The following is a 17,787-nucleotide window of genomic DNA, read 5'->3' as shown; positions in this document are numbered from 1 at the left end:
CTTCTAGCCTAGGAATGGAAAGGCAGGCCAGGAGGAAGTAGGGCAACAGAGAGAGAGAAAATCTGCTGGTGCTGCAAGAAGAGAAGAGAGAAGCAGAGCAGCAAACATTTACTACAAGGTTTCTCGCCATGCCCACCATCTCCAAGCTCTGAGAGGCTCATTGGGGGATCACATCTGCTCTTTGTACCGTGATCTTGCCAGGCAAGATGGGATTGCTTTTGGGTGTGAGGTCATGCCTCAGCTGGGCAGAGGTGGGACACTCTCCCTGAGCTTAGGGCAGCCCAGGGCTCCATCACCCCTGGCCGAACACAGCTGAGCAGTGTCGCGGCTCCCAGCTGAGCCTGGAGTGCAGCATCTGATGCAGCATCATGATCTGCAACATCCCCCTTGCTTCATATCCAGCCCTGCCTACAGATGGTGTGAACCAAAGGCCAGCAACGTGAACCCTTTTTCCTTCCTAAAATCTGCCTTTGAGCCTCTCCCATGCTGGTCTGCTCCAGCAGGGAGCCCTCCAGGACCTGCCTTGCCACAGAAACCTCCAGCAGTGAGGCAAGGAGATCCATTAAGCCCTCTGTGCCTTCCTCTGGGAGGCCCCAGTGCATGGCACTCTCCTTCTCTCTCCCCTCCCCGCCATCAGGGGCCAGATTTCCGAAATAGGTGAAGGGGGAGAGCACAAAAAAACGGTGGTTATTTGCATGCCAGAGAGATTAGGGCTCTGTACATACACAGAGGGGCCGGAACAAAGCCTAAGTGGGAAGAAGGAGGGAATTAGAGGGGATGTCTTGTGAGTTGCTCTCAGGGCTCTTAAGCTGCCCAGGAATTTTGCTCCAGCTGGCTGCTATGGGTATGTTTTTCATTTCTCCCTTAGGTACCGGGTCTCTGCCCCTTCCAGCACCATTGGCCACAGTTTCTTGGTCAGCCAGGCTTATTTTCACACCCGTATGCAAAGCCATCACTGGACTAGACTATAGATGCCCCAAATAGATTAGACAGGCATTCTCCATGCCTGAGCTGGGCTTTTTTGGGTCTGGTTTGTCTCCTATCACCGTCTTGCTGGCAGCACACTCCAAACATGGGTCCTCTCTCCTGCCCAGCTCCCTTGGCTGAAGGACTGCAAGATGGCAGCAGTGTCCCCATCTCTTGGCACCAGCAGTTGTGGGAAATGCCAGGAGTCACATATGGACTAGAGACTGCTGAAGGGACTGGGACTGTCTTATGGATGTGACACACATAGCTAGAACCCGGGAGTTTTGGATCTGGGTGTGTTTCTCAAGGAAGTCCCTGTTCTTGGTGTCCCCCAAGCAAAGGGAGTGAGCTGAGCTGACTCCCGTAGCTGCTGTTGCTCTGAATGTCAAGGAAGTGCAAATCCTTTAGACAAGAGTGTGGATGGCACAAGTTGGGGCAGACCCCAGGCAGAGGGCCTTTACTTGGCAAGAGTGGTCCTACCCCCTCCACCACCCTCTGCTGTACCCCTCCTTTCCCTCTCCAGGGGGCCTTTCCTCCTGAAAACACAGAGGGGTTATTCAGTGCAGCACTCAGATGCCAGCCACCACCATGGGTCCCTGCAGCAGAATTCCCCAAACTTTCAGGATGTGGTGAGCCACAAAAGAAGGGAGCAGTATCTGGCTCTGAGCATAGACTGGGGCAACTGTCCTGGATTGCCATTTGCTATCAGCTCTTGGGCTAAACCACAGGGGCTGGCACAAGCTCCTCTAACCTCTCCCTCCCAGCCCAGGTCTCACGGGCTGTGGCAAGGGACAGACGCATGAACTGAAAACAAGGGGCTAGAAAAGAATAATTATACACTCTCCAGCTATCCATACCTCCCCCATCTCACCCTTCCTGGTGCTTTCTGGATCACTGGCACCCTGACAGCCAGACTCAACAGCCTCACTCAGCTTCTGCCATTTTGCCCACCGTTCCTCTCCCAGCTCCAGCTGACTGACAAGCCAGACCTAGCTGCACAAAAGGTGACTGGCTGCCAAAGCACAGTGATTTCTCCATCAGTGCTGGTGCTCCACCGCTGCACCATCTGCTGCACGTAGCTACTTCAGGTAAGAGTGGCTGCCACCAAGCAGAGCCTGAGACCTTTTATCCAAGCCCCTCTCCCAGCCTCGCTTTTCTTGAGCTCATCCCGCACCACAAATTAAATGAATTAATAAAACCATTGCGGTCCATCTTTCCCTGAACCCTGCCACTCTCTGCCAGCATCCTAGCAGGAAAATATTTGCCTGTCTGTGGCATGCTCTTCAGAGATTTCTGTAGCTCTGCCTCTCAACGATGAGTCCATGGCATCTGATTTTGAAGAGCATGTTAGACAAATATTCATGAATACTTATTTGAGTTTGGAGCTGGAGGGCACCTCTGCAGGAGCACTTGCTCAGTGCTGCAGAACTGTACAGCAAAGCATGAAAGCACTTTTGCCTGCCTGCAGCTAGATGTTGGCTGAAAATGATGGGCTGCACCAGAGAAGCTTACCTGTGGAGATGCCTCCAAGGCCAATATGCTATGGCACACCTCTGCTGCCTGTCTGCTCACACCACATACCCTGCACCTGCCTTTGCACACTCCACAGCTCACTAGCATTTTCTCCTCAGTTAAGGAGCTTTATTCGCAGGCAAAAACACCGTGTGTGAGTTCACATGCACCTAAAAGCTCATCAGCATGGGCACCTGCCCTTCCCTGTGCATCACAGGAAGGTGGGCCAGGGCAGGCACTGCCACAGAGCTTGCTGCAGGTGGCTGCAAGGAGAAGACTTGCACCGACACCAGGAGGCACAAGCCCAGGTTGGAAGGGTGAAGACCACAGCAGGTTCAGCTGTGGCTGCCAGTCCCTGGACACATGCAGAGCACAGTGCAGTTAGTGCTGGATAATACCCAGAAAATCCCCAAGCTGCACCTGGAAGAGTCCACATAAATGCTCTTAGTGCCTCCACACCATACAGATGAGGTGGGAGGTCTATTTTTTTAAGTGCAAGGGCCACGATTCATGCCACCGGCCTCTCCAACCCACAGACAACCCCCTGGGAAAGCATTTGTTAGAGAATTAAATGAGTGCAGGCCCAGGATGGACTGTCCTATCGGGTGCTGGAGCAAGGATGCAAGCACCCCTCCACACCACTGACCTGTGCAATGAAGCGATGACCTCCCGAGCACAAGCTGAGCCTCCAAGGGTTGAGCAGATCCGTCAGCAGTGCTTCCTTCTCCCACTGGCTGGCACTTCCCAGCTCTGGATGAGGGTGCCTGGTTAGATGGTCCTCCTGGATCTTTTCCCCATGGTGGGCACAGGACAATGCCTGCAGGAATCCAGTACCTGTCGAGCAGTCTCTTGTGCTCCACTCCTTCCTTCGGAGCAGCTATGTCCTCACAAGACAGCTAATTCCCCTCTCAGCCTGCTTTCCTCCAGTTCCAGTGATGCCCAGCAAAGCTGTCCGTGGCAGATCTGGGGGAACACCCTGTGTGGGGTACCCCCTCACCTACTGTGGGTGCAAGCAGTGCCCCACGGCACTCCCAGTGTGGATGTGGGTCAGGAACTGCTTATGGTTTCAGGTCGGCAGAGACCAGCAGGTGCTGAGCGGGCAGAAAGCACTTCTCCACTTTTAAGAGGCTTTTCCAGCCAATGGGGACGAGGTGGCTGCCTGCCACAGCCCGAATCCCCCGGTAATCCCGCTGCCCAGGGGCTCCTCGCGTTTTCCCCAGCAGAGCAGGGCCGGCTGGCAGGGGTAGGTTCGGTCAGAGGGACCAAGACAGAAGGAAGCGGGGTGAGGGTGGGGGGTGTTGGGTGCTGGGGAGGGGGGCAGTGGAGGAGGAGACCATGTGCCCGTGCTTCAGTAAGGGGCAAAATAGGTGAAGGTGCTGCTTTTGAAGCTTCCTCAACTGCCTGCCACAATGGAGAAGTGCTGGCGCGCTTGTGCAGGGCATGGACCCAGCAGAGAAGTAAGACAAGGAGGAGCAGCAGAGGAATCACCGCCAGCCATGACTCAAACTACCAGATCCTGCCCACCCCTGGCAGCTCAATAACCCCCCCTCCAAAACAACCTCCCCAGTGGCTGACTCACAGAAGGAGGTCTGGCAGGCGCTGCGGAGGAGCCGGTCTCTGGCCACACGTGGGGGAAAATTTTACTTTCAGGGAGGAGGCTGGGGCTCAGCCCAGCTGCTGTTTTGGGGAGGGAAAGGCCTGGGCTGTAAACCCCTGGAGCCCCTCAGCAGCAGGGCAGCAGGGGGGCTGCGGGGGCTTGGCAGCACTCACAGCCAGGGTTTAATGTCTATTAATAAAGCTAATCAGCTAAGCTCTGGCCACCTCTAGCGCTCCATCCCTCACTCATGCTGCCTCTCCCGTGAGGGCTCCCCCAGCACACTTAGGGTATTCCCAGATTGGTGACGCCCCCACAGGTCCTACGGGAATGTTTTTCCCCTGCGCTGAGTGGCCCTGGGGTGCCCAGGGCACAGGTTCCAGCGGTGGGTGAGGAGAAGGTGACCACAGGACAGATGGGGGGACTCAGGGGGGCAGCCAGCAGTGGGCAGTACAGCCCTCCTGGTGCCCTCCACATCCACCCCAGACCCCTGGGCTGGTGGCTGCATCTGGACCCACAGCACTGCAGTGTCCAACACGACAACCATGGGCAGCCATCGTGGCCCCAGTGCTGGTGGGGAGCTCCTCTCCTCCTCCCCCTGCATCCTGTGACTGAGGTGATGGCCACTGAAATGGACACAGAAGATGCATTAACCATTTTATTTAAAAAAACCCATATATTTTCCACAGGACAGTACATGAAGGAGCAGGGCAGTGCTGCTGGACAGTGTCACCTGCCCCTGCCTTGCCCCAGCACTGCCCAGCAAGGGCAGCACCTGGGGTGAGAAGGGGCAGGTGCTGCTACAAATGGACACAGTTGTCAAAGGGGCTAAGACCAGACCCTGTCAGCTGGACCACATCACTGGAAGCCTTCTTGTAGCCTTCTCTTTTGGGGTTCGTTCTTCTGGTAGCAAAGGAACTGTTTGGTGAGAGTCTTTCTCTGCCCACAGCAGAGATAGCAAAGCTTCACCTGCAACATCCCAGATGATCTCAGCCAGCCCTACCTCCATCCACCTCCAGCACCATCCCCTCTCCAAGGCCACCAGCACCAGTAGCACCAGACTTCTCCCCCCCACTCAAGTACAGTAACACCACAAGGGAAGGGAAGGAGGGATCAATCCAGAAAGGGCAGCAGAGATCTGCTTCTGGCTAAAGCACACCAGACACCCAGGTGAGATGGGTCCCATTGTCCCAGAGGTATGGGAGGGGAAAAGAGAGTTCGCTCCATGAGTGGCAGCACTAGGTTGCTGCCCAGCTGGAGGTCACAGCGTATCCCTTCTCCTCCTCCTCCTGTGCTGAAATTCTTCGCCGTCCCCAGCCCTGCTTCATCGGATGATGGGCGCCGAGCGGTCATTGGTGACTGTGGGGCGCAGCTTGACTGTGGCAAAGGGGTTGGTACCTCTGGAAAGGGAAAGAGGCAACCATCAGAAAGCCTGCAAATGCCACGCAGGGATCCCTGTGACCAAGCAAAGGCTACTTAGTCCTGTTGCACAGTCACCTCCATGCCAAGGAGGAGAGTGTGGTAAAGCTCATTCCTGAGTATGTTTTCTCCATCCTTAACACACCCTGCTGCACATTCCCATGTGGTTCCATTTGGGCTCTCGCAAGGGCTTCTCACCCTCCCTCTTCCATGGGATGAAGAAGGGACACTAGCACATGGCTGTCCCTCATGATAGCACTCTACACTTGTAGAGCATACACCGACCCTCCAAGCAAGGAGCTGGGGAGCAGAAAAAGGCCACAGCACCACACCAGAAACATGGAGACATCAACCCAGCTGCAGGGGGAAGAAAAGCAGGCGTTGATGGCATGTCTCATCTCCACAGACCTGACTCATCAAAACTCAAAGCCACAACTTTTATCCCTCAGCCCTTTCCAAGCAGGCAGAGATGCACAGTCGTGTAGCTCCACACTCAGGCTGCGAACTGCTATTGTGGCCCTTCCAGAATGGATGGGAAGGAGCATGCAGGTCTGGACATGTGTTCAGGGTGCTCAGCTCCTACCTCATTTTATCAGTCAGGATAGGACCTTCCTGGTCAGCAGAGACCAGAATGGACCACCTGTGCCTCCTGTCCTGGGAGGTAGGCTGCGCATTGCTTTTGCCCAGACACTTCCCTGTTCCTCACACATTTGATAATCCAAAAGATTAAATAATAACAGCATTGTAATAATACTCCCCACTGTCAGATGGCTCCAGAGTGGAGTTCCTTGTCTTACCGTGGGAAGAGCTCAGGGGGCTGGTCAAATACTCCTGATTTCTGCAGTGAAAAGAAAAGCAGCAGTGAGAAATTTGGAGTGGGGAATGGAGAGAGAAAAGTCGGGCAGGAGACACTGCACACATGGAGGAAGATTTCACAAAACACTTAGGAGAGTTAGGAGCCCAAGTCCTCTTAACAGGGCTCTGACTCCTTATTCAAGCTTTGCAAAAGTCCACAAATTCCCCACTATAGATAATACCCTGAATTTTGTTGTGGGGTTTGTCCCTAAACTGGGGGTTCCTTACTCCCCCTAGGACATCTTCCTTTGTTTTGGGGAAGAAAGGAGATGACTCAGATCCCCGAAGTGTCATATCTGAAGAGCACAGCAAACAGTGACAGTCTGAGCTACATTTCACCCTCCAGCGCAGCCAGAGATGCCCCCTCATGTTGCCCACACACCCTGGCAAAAAGTCTGTCATCCGTGCCCTCACATGCTTCCTGCATCCATGGGGAATTCCAGAGGTCTACCTACCTACCCTACACCACATATTACTTAAAAGTGGACAAACCCAACGGACAAAGTTAGACCTAGGCCCTGTGGCCCTTATTCTTGGCCAGTAGATAGTGAAGGATCAGTGACAACTGACCTGCTAAAGTACTCTGGTGGCAGACAAGACAGCCACACGTGGCTATTTGTGATCCAGTTGGGAAGTCACACCCATTTTCTTGTGGCTCAACTGGGGGACGTCCTGGGCGTACATTTAAAGCAAGGCTGAGTCTTTCCAAATCAGCCTTTCCCTCCCTTCTAATGAGGTTCCACACTTTGCCATGCTACTCCAAATGCTGCACACAACTCATGACTCAATCCTAGGTCTATCCCTACACCCTAGCCCTGGGACCGGGTGAAAACCAGTGACCCAGAGGGACAGAGAGGCTGCAGACGCTGTTCCCCGGAGTTGTGCAGCCTGAGGCTACCTGAAACCACAGAGCAGGACATAAAAGGAAAAAAAGAGTAATTAAATGTTGCAGTTTCCAGTTCTTTGAGCCATCCAATTGCTTGCAACCTTGCACTGGCCTGGAACCAGTGACCACGGACAAGGTTTTCCAGCCCTCTGTGAGACTGAGCAAGTAATGCCCCACGGGCAGCACTGTTCTTCTTTCTCCCAGGTCCTCACCTTTAACTTTGTTCTCCCCAGTCAATTCCCCACTGCTGGAAGCAATGATAAGTGGAGGACTTCCTTTTCCCATCCATAAGCCATGGGTTGGACACAACTTGTTCTAAAGCTCTCAAAAATAGCTTGGCCTTTGCTCCCAGTTTTTCCCTACCCCAGCTGTGACTTTAAGCCAACCCTCATCTGAATGTAAAAGAGGAATCCTATGAAACTCCTCTCCATTCTCTGAAGGGAGAAGAAGGATGGCATCTCTGTTAGCTGGTCACCCACTCCCAGACCAGCCTGGTCACTCCACAGTCCTACTATTAGCAGAAAGAGGTGCTGCCCTGGAGCCACCAGAAATCAGGCTGGGAGGTCATGGAGGAAAGGACTGAACTGAAGGGTCCCTGGTGAGCAAAAAGAGAGAGAGGTGAGAAGGGCAGGGGCAGAAAAGCATTCCCTTGGGGGAGCAAAGCCAGGCACCGAGGATCTGCACACAACAGGCAGACTGGCAGGGGTCAGCAGAACGAGGTGGCATGTGAACAGACTGGGTGAGAAAGACTGGTGCTAACAAGACCCCTTAACTCAGGAAGGCAGCAGGTCCCTTCACCAACATCAGAAAGGTGATTGTCTCTACTGGCTAAAGCAGAAAAGGTGTGCCTTGGAGCATGAAAGTCAGACGTGGCCCACTTTGCACACAGCCACCAGTCTCTGCTCCAGCACTCACCTTGGAGCCAGAATTGAGTGGGGTGACCACCCCACTCTGGTGACTGCTGGCACCCACTGAGAGGGGAGGTGGGTTCGGCACGCTGGGCTGGGCAGCAGCAGGCCAGTAATTGCTAGAGGACTGAGTGCTGGGACGGTCCAGGATGTCATCCATACTGTGACTGCTTCGCAGTGGGAAGGACCTGAGCAAGAGGAGAAGACAGTGAGGTGGGAGTCAAAGAGCAAGGAACAGGGAGCAGCACAGGTGCTAGCCACAATGTGGGATGTCTCTGGAAGAAATGCACGTGTCTTGGACCGGCCCAGTCCCAAGCACCTTTGAGATGACATTGCACATGTTACGGGAGCTGCCTAGGGAAACCTGAGAGATCCCAGGGCACAACAAGGCCCTTGGCGGGTTCTCCAGCACGGGAGCCCTGCAGCTCTCCATGGACACACTCTAAACAATTACCCCACTGGCATTAGTGGTGTACCAGGAGGTCCTGCCCAGCCAATTGCCCTCCTGTTACCTGGTGTCTGGCTCCTCCATCTCCCTCGCATTCTCCAAAGGCTTGACATAAGCTTCAGGGAACCAGCCACACCTAGAGCACAGGAATAGAGACAAATGAGGCCCAGGCCACCCTGGTTTGTGGTTCTTCAGATCCAGTTGCCCAGCACTTCTGATCTACGCCCATCCCACACATCAACCAAGCCACATTTGCCACTACCATGTGGGACAGGGTTCCTGCACTTCTTTCACCCATGGGTGGGGCACAGGGGTTATCGTGGCACAGACTTTGAGCTTGGATTTGCTTATCTCAGGGGCTGTGCAAAACCTGTGCTCCTGGGAGTAGTGTTGGTGCAAGCCAGCAAGAGACACTCCAACCAACTGCAATCACAAGGAAGCTGGGGAAAACTCTTCCAGGGATTTTGCAGCAGCTCCACTCCAGAAACAGCTGCCCAAAGACAGGCACTGCTCTTGTTCATCTCACATCTGTGAGCATTCCTGCAGAGCACATCCTATGTGGAACGAGGCAGGCTTTACACACAGATGTTGGCCGGCAGTGCCACAGGGAGTAATTCAGTAAGTGCTGGGTGCAGCAGTTTCCATGGCCTGCCTGTGCTGGAGGCTGTGGAAGCAGTTGCAGCATGAGCTAAGAAGTGCCAGGCCTCTCAGGTAACTCCAGCGGTTCATGGCCCTGAGCTGGATCCCATGACAGGAGTAACTCAGCCATGCAAGCCAGGAGGGGGTCACTGCATCCCTGGCTCTTCCACCCAAAGCCCCTGGAGGTTTCTCAGGCAGCCCACCCAGGCCAGCGCTGCCACACTGCATCTTCTTGGCACAGAGAGCCCTCATCACTGAGGACACAGTGTTGTCCCCCACTGAGATGGTGGGTGGGACACAGTGCTCAGGCCACACCAGGAGGTGAGCAGGGTGATAATTTTGGGCTTAACCCTCCCAGCTCCAAACTCCACAAGCCTGCATCTGGCCAATTTGCAGCACTAGAATCACGTACGTGGACGAGCCCTCCAGTTTGCCGTAGAGCCAGCCATTCTGCGCCTCTGGCATCAGCACCGCGATGACATCCCCGGGCTCAAACCGCAGCAGGGTCCGGTTGGCACCCGTCGTGTGGGGCACGATGGCCTGAACTCTCATTGTGCCACTCCTCTTCCTGCCCTCGCTGGTGCTGCTGGCCTCGCCAAAGGAACCCGAACGGGACGTACGGCCCGTAGGGAGCAAACCTGTGGGGAAGCATCCCAGGGGTCTGGCTGGAGTCTGGCGTCCTCCTGCAAGACCCATGGGGAGCAGTGCTTCCCCAGTCAAGTAATTACTCTAGTGGAGGAGCAGATGGCCTTTCAGGGAGAGAGCAAAGCATAGCATGGGAAAAGCAGGGTAAGCATCCTGCAGGAGACAACCAACTCAAGCCAAACCCATTTGTTTTGTGCTGTGTCCTCTTTGGCCAAATGCCTAGAGCATAGGCACTGCATGCCCTGGCTGATGCCCTGCCTGACAGTCCTCTTCCCAACCTGCTAGAACTACTGATTATTTGGGTAATTTCTCTCTCCCCCTGTCCTTTTAAAGACTTTAAGCTGAAATTTCTCAGGAAGGAGAAGCAGGTGTGTCACAAGGTAAGTGGCTGTGTTTCACAGGGCAAGCTAACATTTAATCTGGTAGTATGAGGGAAGGTGCTTTACTAAAATGGGAATTCTAGCAAGAACCAGTGCTTGTAGTTCAAGGAGCCTTGAAAACTGCACATTTGTAGATTCCTCACCTCACACAGTCTGGCCTTGCCCTGGACAGACTCTGCCCTGAAGGCTGAGCTCACTTTCTACTTCAGCCTTGCCCTCTGTTCCTGTTTGGCCAAATTTAGAAATATATCCTCTGAGAGAAGGCACAACCACCCCTTCCCCGCCAGGTTCGGGAAAAAATAAATTAAACTGCCCTGAAAAAGTTTTGCTCAGTTTTTTCCTTCCCCCTCTCAGGCTCAGTTTAAAGGCATAGAAAGACACAGAAATTAATTTCTGGGCATAGGCAGCGATATGGGATACACATCATAAGGTCACCCCAAGACACCCTCTAAAGCTCCCATAGGCACTGTCCTCTCACCATGCCCAGGAATGCAGCTGAGGTCTGGTGGTCTGATAGAGAGGTGGGCCCTTCCCAAACCCAACCCTCTTCACAGAGAGCTCCAGCCCCTGTGTCTCCCCACAGCACTGCTCCCAGACACAGGTCATACTTGCTGCTGATGGTGTCCTCCGCAGTGGCCGCCTGGGAGACTCTGGCTGAGAAGACATTCTCTTTTCTGGAGGGTCTGGAGAGAAGACGCTGGATCTACTTCCAGTCATAGAAGAAGCAAAGTCCCCAAGGGGTCTCTGGGGCTGTTGGAAGGAAAGGGGGCTGAACGTACATCCACAAAGGCTGTGTTAGGCAGGAGATGCTCTGAGAGATATGCAGTCCCTCTTAGAAAGCCAAATTCAGCACATTCCTCCATCGCAGCCCATACACAGGCTGCTCTTCCTCTTGGCCAGGAAAGGCCACTGGAGGTGGACAAGGCAGCAAGCACCACGGTTGGTCAAGGACTGACCTTGCCCTGCAGCCTCACCACCACAGAACTATTGAATTCTTTGGGTTGGAAGGGACTTTCAAGGCCATCTAGTCCAACCGGCTGCAATGAGCAGGGACATCTTCAACTAGATCAGGTTGCTCACAGCTCAGTTCAACCTGACCATGAGCGTTTCCAGGGACAGAGCATCCACCACCTCTCTGAGCAACCTGTTCCAATATTTCACCAAACAAGCTGTCTGTGGGCTCCTCACCATCTCGAGGTGGGTGGGTGTGAGCCGTCCTGATGGATACCCCTGGCTGTGGGAGGCTGAGAGCAGACCGGGTGAGTGGCTGTTTGAGGGGTTGCGGCTGGCTTCCAGCTGCTCCTTCCACCGTGGTGCCTTGGTCTGGATCATGCTGCGAGCCTGGGGAGAAGGAGAGAAGAGGGGGTGATGGACAGGGCAGACAAGCTACAGAGGAAGCCTAGGGCTTACACGTGCATTAGAGACCAGGTCCTCCCACAATTAGGCTTGTGGGAATGGCCAAACAGCTCCCTGTAGGCAGGAATTTCCAGGATGGCACCCTGCAGCAGAGATCCCATGGTCCCAAAGACCCTGCTATAAACACCTACAGCACCCTTTCCTCCTCCATTACTCACACACCCAACTAACCCCATGTCAGCACCACCCTCAGCCCCAGACATCTTCTCCCAGCCTAGTACATCCAGCCTGAACTTCACAGCAAGAAACAAAATAGCTTCCTGCCTAGTCCACATGCAGACGCATCCTTCACCTAAGGGATGGCTCAGCCCTGGCTCCCTCCTGCCTGCGTGCTCCCCCTCCAGCCCTGCTGCCTGCTCCCCCAGTTCTGCTCCCCAGCATGTCAGGGCTGTACCCTGCTGTAAAACTGGAGGAGAGTGTTGTAGAGCGTCTGGTGCTTTTCAGCCAGGAAGCGGTAGCGGCGTTTCTCCTCCAGCTCAGCCTCCCTCTGGCTCTCAGAGACGAACGCCTGCATCTCTGAGCGCAGTCGGATCACATTCTCCTGTGTCACAGGGAAAAAAGGGAGGAAGGGGCCAGTGAAAATCCAGCAGAGTGGGCTCAGGGCAAGGGTTGGGAGGGGTCATCATGTCTATCAGCTTCCCAGTCCACTTGCAGTGCTGAGCAGCAGAGAGGAGCTAGAGCAGAGTGCCAGGGATTAAATTCTTGCTTACTGAGGCTTCCTAAATGAGGAAAGGGCTTGGCAGGAGTGAGTACCACAGGTCAGTAGCATCCTGTAGAACAGGAGTTTCCTACTTTCCAGATAAGCCTGCTGCCTTTTGAACATTGGGGCAACCCCTTGGCTGAGGTTGCTGAGAAATCAGCTCTGGCTTCCAAGATATCATCCAGTTCTTATTACCAACTCCCCTTCCTGCAATCACTTCTTACCTTCATCTCCCGGGCATTTTTGTCACGAGCCCTCTCCATTCTCCACAGCTCTGCCATGCACTTATCCAGGTTGGTGGCTCTTCGCTGATACTCCAGCTCATACTGCTTCTGGCTCTCCTGCCAAGGAGAAAACAGGCTCAGTAAGGAACCAGAGACCCAGCCACACTGAGGCAGCAAGGGTCCTGCTCTGATGGGTGGTTGTGAAACATAGATTTAGAAGAAACATAAAGATTTTAGTTATAGGCTAGCTGTGTTGAGATTCGTTGGAATAGGAAAGAACTTGGGCCCAGTAAGAGTTAATTAAAATAGTTAGGAGAGCTGGGCCTGAAATGGGTTTTAAGATATTAGTAACTGATTGCCAAATAACTGGTGATCTGTCATTTGTATGTTTGCTTAGAATGAGGAGTAGAAACATTGATAAGTTGGTGTAGGGAACAAGGACAATTACCAATTTCCTCCCTTTGTGGGAACCCATCCAAAAGTCATGCAAGAAGAAACTTAGAGGTCACTAAAGTAATTAGGATTGTTAAAGTTCAGAGAAGCAAAAAGGTCAAAATGAGGAAGATGAGTTACTTCATCTTTTTTGGGACCACTGACCCAATTCAAGACCACTGACTCAATTCAGAACACACACTGCACATGCTTAATGCCATTTAAGCTCATTTCCATATGAAGCGGAGAATGGGAGGTGTTAATGTTATGAATATACATTTGTATTTTGGATATTCATAATTTTTGTAAATAAAAAGCTTTGTGTTTGCTTGGATCGGGGCCCTGTGTATTAGGGAGCTATCCCATGCAGTGCCTGGCACCACATAAAACATACACTTTCTAACTCTAAACTGTTAGAGAGTTCTTGTCTGTCTCAGTTGGATACCAATATTAGATCAATATTCATATTTTGGTAAATCAGTTGGATATCTGAGTCCACCTGCAATCAGGCTTCACCTGGACCTCTTATAAAATGTCTTTCTTTACCTTTTTGTTCAATTTAAATGGCCCCAGAGTGCTGATGAACCTTCAGATCTCAGGAGCAAGGACTGGCACCCAACTGCCCCAGCACTGGGAGCAAGTCCCCAGGCCTCTATCTCTCCCTGTGACACTACCCACCAGCACGGCCAGCTGGGCCATGGCAGCACAGGACCCACAGACAGGCAAAGCCTGGGGTTTGGGGAAGCTGGGAACTCTGCTTTTGGGATGCTGAGTCTCTCAGCTCTGCTCAAGCATTTGGCAAGTCCCACTTCACAAAGAACAGCCGCCTCTTTAGCTCTCCATAATCAGCTAAACAAGGGGGGTTTGTTCCATGATGGAGAAGATAAGACCCCCTATCTCCTGCTGAGAAGAATGAAGGAAACACCTCAAGCATTCAAGCAAAAACCCTTAGGTGAAGGGGAGAGGGAAACAAGGAGAACTGAGGAGGAGAAGGGAGTGAATCACTTACGCTGATGAACTGCACATCCATTTTGCTGTTCTTCTCCATGTGCTGCAGCAGGTCCACGTGGAAGGTCTGAGCCTGAAAGAGGAGAAGGAGCCATCACCCTTATCCCTTCACCATACAGGGATGTTGCATGCACTGTGATAAGGGGTGGCTCATAAAACGTGCTGAGCACGACTCACAGCCAGGCTCTGGGCATGCCAGCCCTGTAACCCTCCTCTGCCACGTGCAGCAGGGAAAGCAGGGAGGCAGGCATCTGCCTGCAGGTGTGTGTGAGGGCACCTGATGGGGTGAACACGATGAATGGTGATGAGCTGTATTTAAGGAAATCACTTTATTCTCCACCTCCACCAGCCCTTAGGAAAACCACTCACCACAACTTCCAAATCAGAGCTCAGTAGTCTCTGCGTGTCAGACATCTGCATCAGAATTTCACCTTCAGGGGAAAAAGACAGAAGGTGAAAAAGTCCTGTGGTCATGTCCTCGTGTGCCCAAGGAGGCAGACCAGCAGCGTGCAGCTCAGGCTGATGATACATGGCTGTGGAAGAGATATCAGAAAGCACTGCTCTCTGCACCCTGGACCAGCGCTTGGCTACAGCCCCGGGTGTCAGCAGGCAGCCTCGCCTCTGCCACGAGCTCTGGGTGCTGGGTCTCTGCTCTGCCACAGCCCCTGCAGGCCCCATTTCTAATCCCAGTTGCTCCCCAGCTGCAGTGCACAGTTCTGGTTGTGCCATGGGAAGGTAGCTCCAGCACCCACTCCGATGCTGGGCATGGTCCTGCTTCACCAGTGTCAGTGTTATGGAAGCAGGAAAGGAAGAGACTGATGATGGAGCAGAGGAGCTAGCTGGGAGGTGCAGATGACAAAAAGAGTCTGCAGAAGGGGCACGTCTGCTGGCAGCTTTTTGATAAAATGTTTAGCAGCGGAGCAGTTCCCTGAACATATTTTCAGCAATCGCCACCAGGCTGCAGAGTTATTTACGCTGTTGAGTGTGACTCCCTCAGCCCCAAGCTGCCATTCCAGCTGGTTACAGGCTCAGGAGGACAAGACCCCATCAGTTGTTGTCAGTGCATGATCCCTGGCTTTTCCTTCACATCTCCAAGGAGGAGAAAAATGCTTCCTCCATGATGAAAATTTCATTTCTTGGGGCAGGATGCCTCAACAGGGACTGGTTTCTGTGAGAGGTCCATCCCAGGAGCTGAGCTCACTGACTGATCTCAGAGAGATACAGGGAAGAGTGCTGGGGCTGTGAGAAATATTCAAGGACACACAATAAATTTGACTCTCACCACCTGGACAGGGCCCTGGTACAGAGAGACACCACTTAAAGGAGCTGTCTTTCTTGCCCCAGTACCTGGAGATGGACCAGCTAAAAACCATAAAGGTCAAAAAAACATAACTGTGGCTCACCACAGGACAGAAGATGATGTGCAGGAGAGCCTTACCCAGCATGCGTGAGGTGGAACTCTGCAGTGCTTGCTCCCCAATCTTCTCAATTGCCTTAAAATACACTTCAGCAGCTTTTGATAATGCTGTGGGGAGAGGAGAGGGGTGGTAAAGGTCTGGCCTGCCTTCCCCACCATCACCACCACCAGCAAGCAGCACAACAGAACAGCCACCCCCTGGTACCTCGCCTATAGGCACCCCATCTCTCCCCATCAGCAGTGGGTCCTGGAGCTGAGGAGTGCTTAAGAGCAGCTCAGGACGTGTCAGAGGTGGCAGACTCTGTCCCGGGTGGTGGCACAGGGGATGCCCAGGCTGGATGCAGCACTATGGTCTGGAGCCCTGGCTGTGTGGGACCCCACTCACCGTGGAAGGCACGCAGGTAGTTGTTCCCCAGGTACACCAGGTTCTCCAACGCAGGGTTAAACTGCTCCAGGATGCTCTGTGGCCAGGCAAAAGCTCATTAATGCCATTCTTCCTCATGCCCAGAGACCTCAGCAGGTCAAGGCTCCCCTGCTGTGGTTTGGCTGGGTGAGAGCCCCCTCTGGCACACTGGAACCGAGGCACTGTACAGCCATGCACGGCCAGCTCCCTGCATCGGGGCTGGCTAGCAACTCCAGCTGCCCTTAGCCTTCCCAAGGCAGCCAGGAGAGGAGCCAGAGGGCCAGAGGGCAAGGTAGCTCACTGCAAAGCCAAGGGGTCGCCTGAATGAAGACAGCTTTCTCCCAAGGGCCCACACCCACTGCAAGCAGGGGAGTAACTGCAAGGGGATCTGAGCAGCCTTTTCCCTCACCCCACAGCCAGCCAGAGGGCCACTCCTTATTATCCAGGCATGAACACAACCCTTTCCCAGCCAGGATGTGGTGCACTGCCAGACTCAGCACTTAGTAACAGAAGGGATGGACAACCAGCTTCTCCACTTTTATTTGCATTTTATCAAAGGTGCCCATTGGCTACAGAGAAGACCAGAGACTGGAATAAGCAATTCCCCACTTCTGTCAGCCCTCCCTGCCTTGTTTCAGCACTGCTGTGTGTAGGGAAGCGTTTCTTTCAAGGGAGGGGCAAAATGGACGATCAAACTTCTTCCTACTAGCAACCAAGGTGTGTCACCCTTCATGCTCCATGTCCAAGCCACACTGGCTGCCCAGTTCCTTCCCGAAGCCTTTAGGACACACACCACCCTCTCCTCCTGCCAGCTATCTGCTCCCAGACATAATCCAGAGCCCACAGGAGCTGCTGCAGCTCAGCCTGGGAATGGATTCAGCCCTCAGCTGTCCACCCAAGAGAGCCTTTGGTAGAAAACACTGATCTCCCACCCACACGTCTCCCATATGCAGACAGAAGCAGCCTTTGATGCCAACACTCACCTTATAGATGGAGATGGTGGACCTGTAGGACAGATCCATTTCTGGAGCCTATTCACTCTCCCTCAGAGAAGTAAGGAGCAAAGGAGAGTACAAGGTGCTATACGGGCCTAGAGGACTCTGCTTCTGCACAGCCAGCTGGATGGAAAGAGCCTGTCACCAGCAAGGACGGACAGCAGGAAGACACAGACGTGGTACAAAGGGAGCACTGATGGAGTTTAATAATTCACCAACCGAGAGGCTGGAACTTGATCTCTGGAAGTAACCAGACTCTGGGGGGGAGAGAGGAATCCTGCAACAGCCAGCAAGGACATGTGACCGGCTCTTTGCATTATTGATTGCCAGCTTGGTACCCAGCTCTGCCCGTCCTGACACCTGTGGTGCCGGCCACCTGCCCGAGTCACCACCTTATGGCTCGCTGCCTCCGGCACTGCCGCCGCTCCGGCGTGGCTTGCTCGGCCTCACTGTGCCGGGCAACTGAGGCGTCTTCAGGTCTCTCTCACACAGGCACCTCGAAAGTCAGGAGATCCCTATCAGCTTGTGATTGCAGGCAGCAAAGAGCAGCAGGCAGCAGAGAGCACAAGGAAAGCTCTAAACAAAATTCAGCTCTGCCCTGCCCATTATTCCCTCATCCCAGGCTTCAGCCCTCTGGCTCTTAGCTTCCCTCCCACTCCCATTGTCACTGAAACTCTCTAACAGCAGGAACAGGCTTCTATCTGAACCCCTTCCCAGGTTTCACCTCTGGTGAGCTGGGACCAGAGTGCTGTCATTGTGATTTCTTCTGGGCATAGGCCTGGGAAGACAAGGAGCAAGCAAAACCCAGCGTACTGTTTTTCAGGCCTGGCCAGCTCCAAGAGGATCCTCATATTGGAGCTGGTCCAAAGCCTCTCTATTCTGGTTGCAACTGCTGTGGGGCAACCAGCCCCTCATACCACACACGTGCTGGCAGGGCTGG

The 17,787-nt window shown here is 53.6% G+C and overlaps 1 protein-coding gene across 4 annotated transcripts; it reads right to left on the bottom strand.

The window, feature by feature from the left end:
* Positions 1-4,836: 4,836 nt before the first annotated feature.
* On the bottom strand, positions 4,837-17,775 carry BAIAP2L2 (BAR/IMD domain containing adaptor protein 2 like 2). 4 transcript variants are annotated; one of them, XM_069002813.1, is made up of 14 exons: positions 16,836-17,775; positions 15,835-15,910; positions 15,471-15,557; positions 14,402-14,463; positions 14,034-14,105; positions 12,593-12,709; positions 12,063-12,209; positions 11,441-11,593; positions 10,861-11,002; positions 9,640-9,865; positions 8,653-8,724; positions 8,148-8,328; positions 6,289-6,329; positions 4,837-5,472 (listed from the first exon to the last, which is right to left on the bottom strand). In XM_069002813.1, the coding sequence occupies exons 1-14, from the start codon at positions 16,872-16,874 to the stop codon at positions 5,397-5,399; spliced, it is 1,491 nt and encodes a 496-aa protein (XP_068858914.1). In that variant the 5' UTR covers positions 16,875-17,775; the 3' UTR covers positions 4,837-5,396. The 4 variants fall into 4 exon arrangements, with proteins under 4 accessions (XP_068858914.1, XP_068858915.1, XP_068858916.1 ...); XM_069002814.1 differs by lacking the exons at positions 15,835-15,910; positions 16,836-17,775 and having other exon boundaries at positions 15,436-15,547; XM_069002815.1 differs by lacking the exons at positions 15,835-15,910; positions 16,836-17,775 and having other exon boundaries at positions 14,034-14,309; positions 14,402-15,547.
* Between the last annotated feature and the right edge of the window lie 12 nt (positions 17,776-17,787).

Source organism: Aphelocoma coerulescens, chromosome 1A, assembly GCF_041296385.1.
Source record: "Aphelocoma coerulescens isolate FSJ_1873_10779 chromosome 1A, UR_Acoe_1.0, whole genome shotgun sequence".
NCBI lineage: Eukaryota > Metazoa > Chordata > Aves > Passeriformes > Corvidae > Aphelocoma > Aphelocoma coerulescens.
Note: the sequence above shows the minus strand (reverse complement) of the source record. Positions and strands in the feature narration are given on the sequence as shown.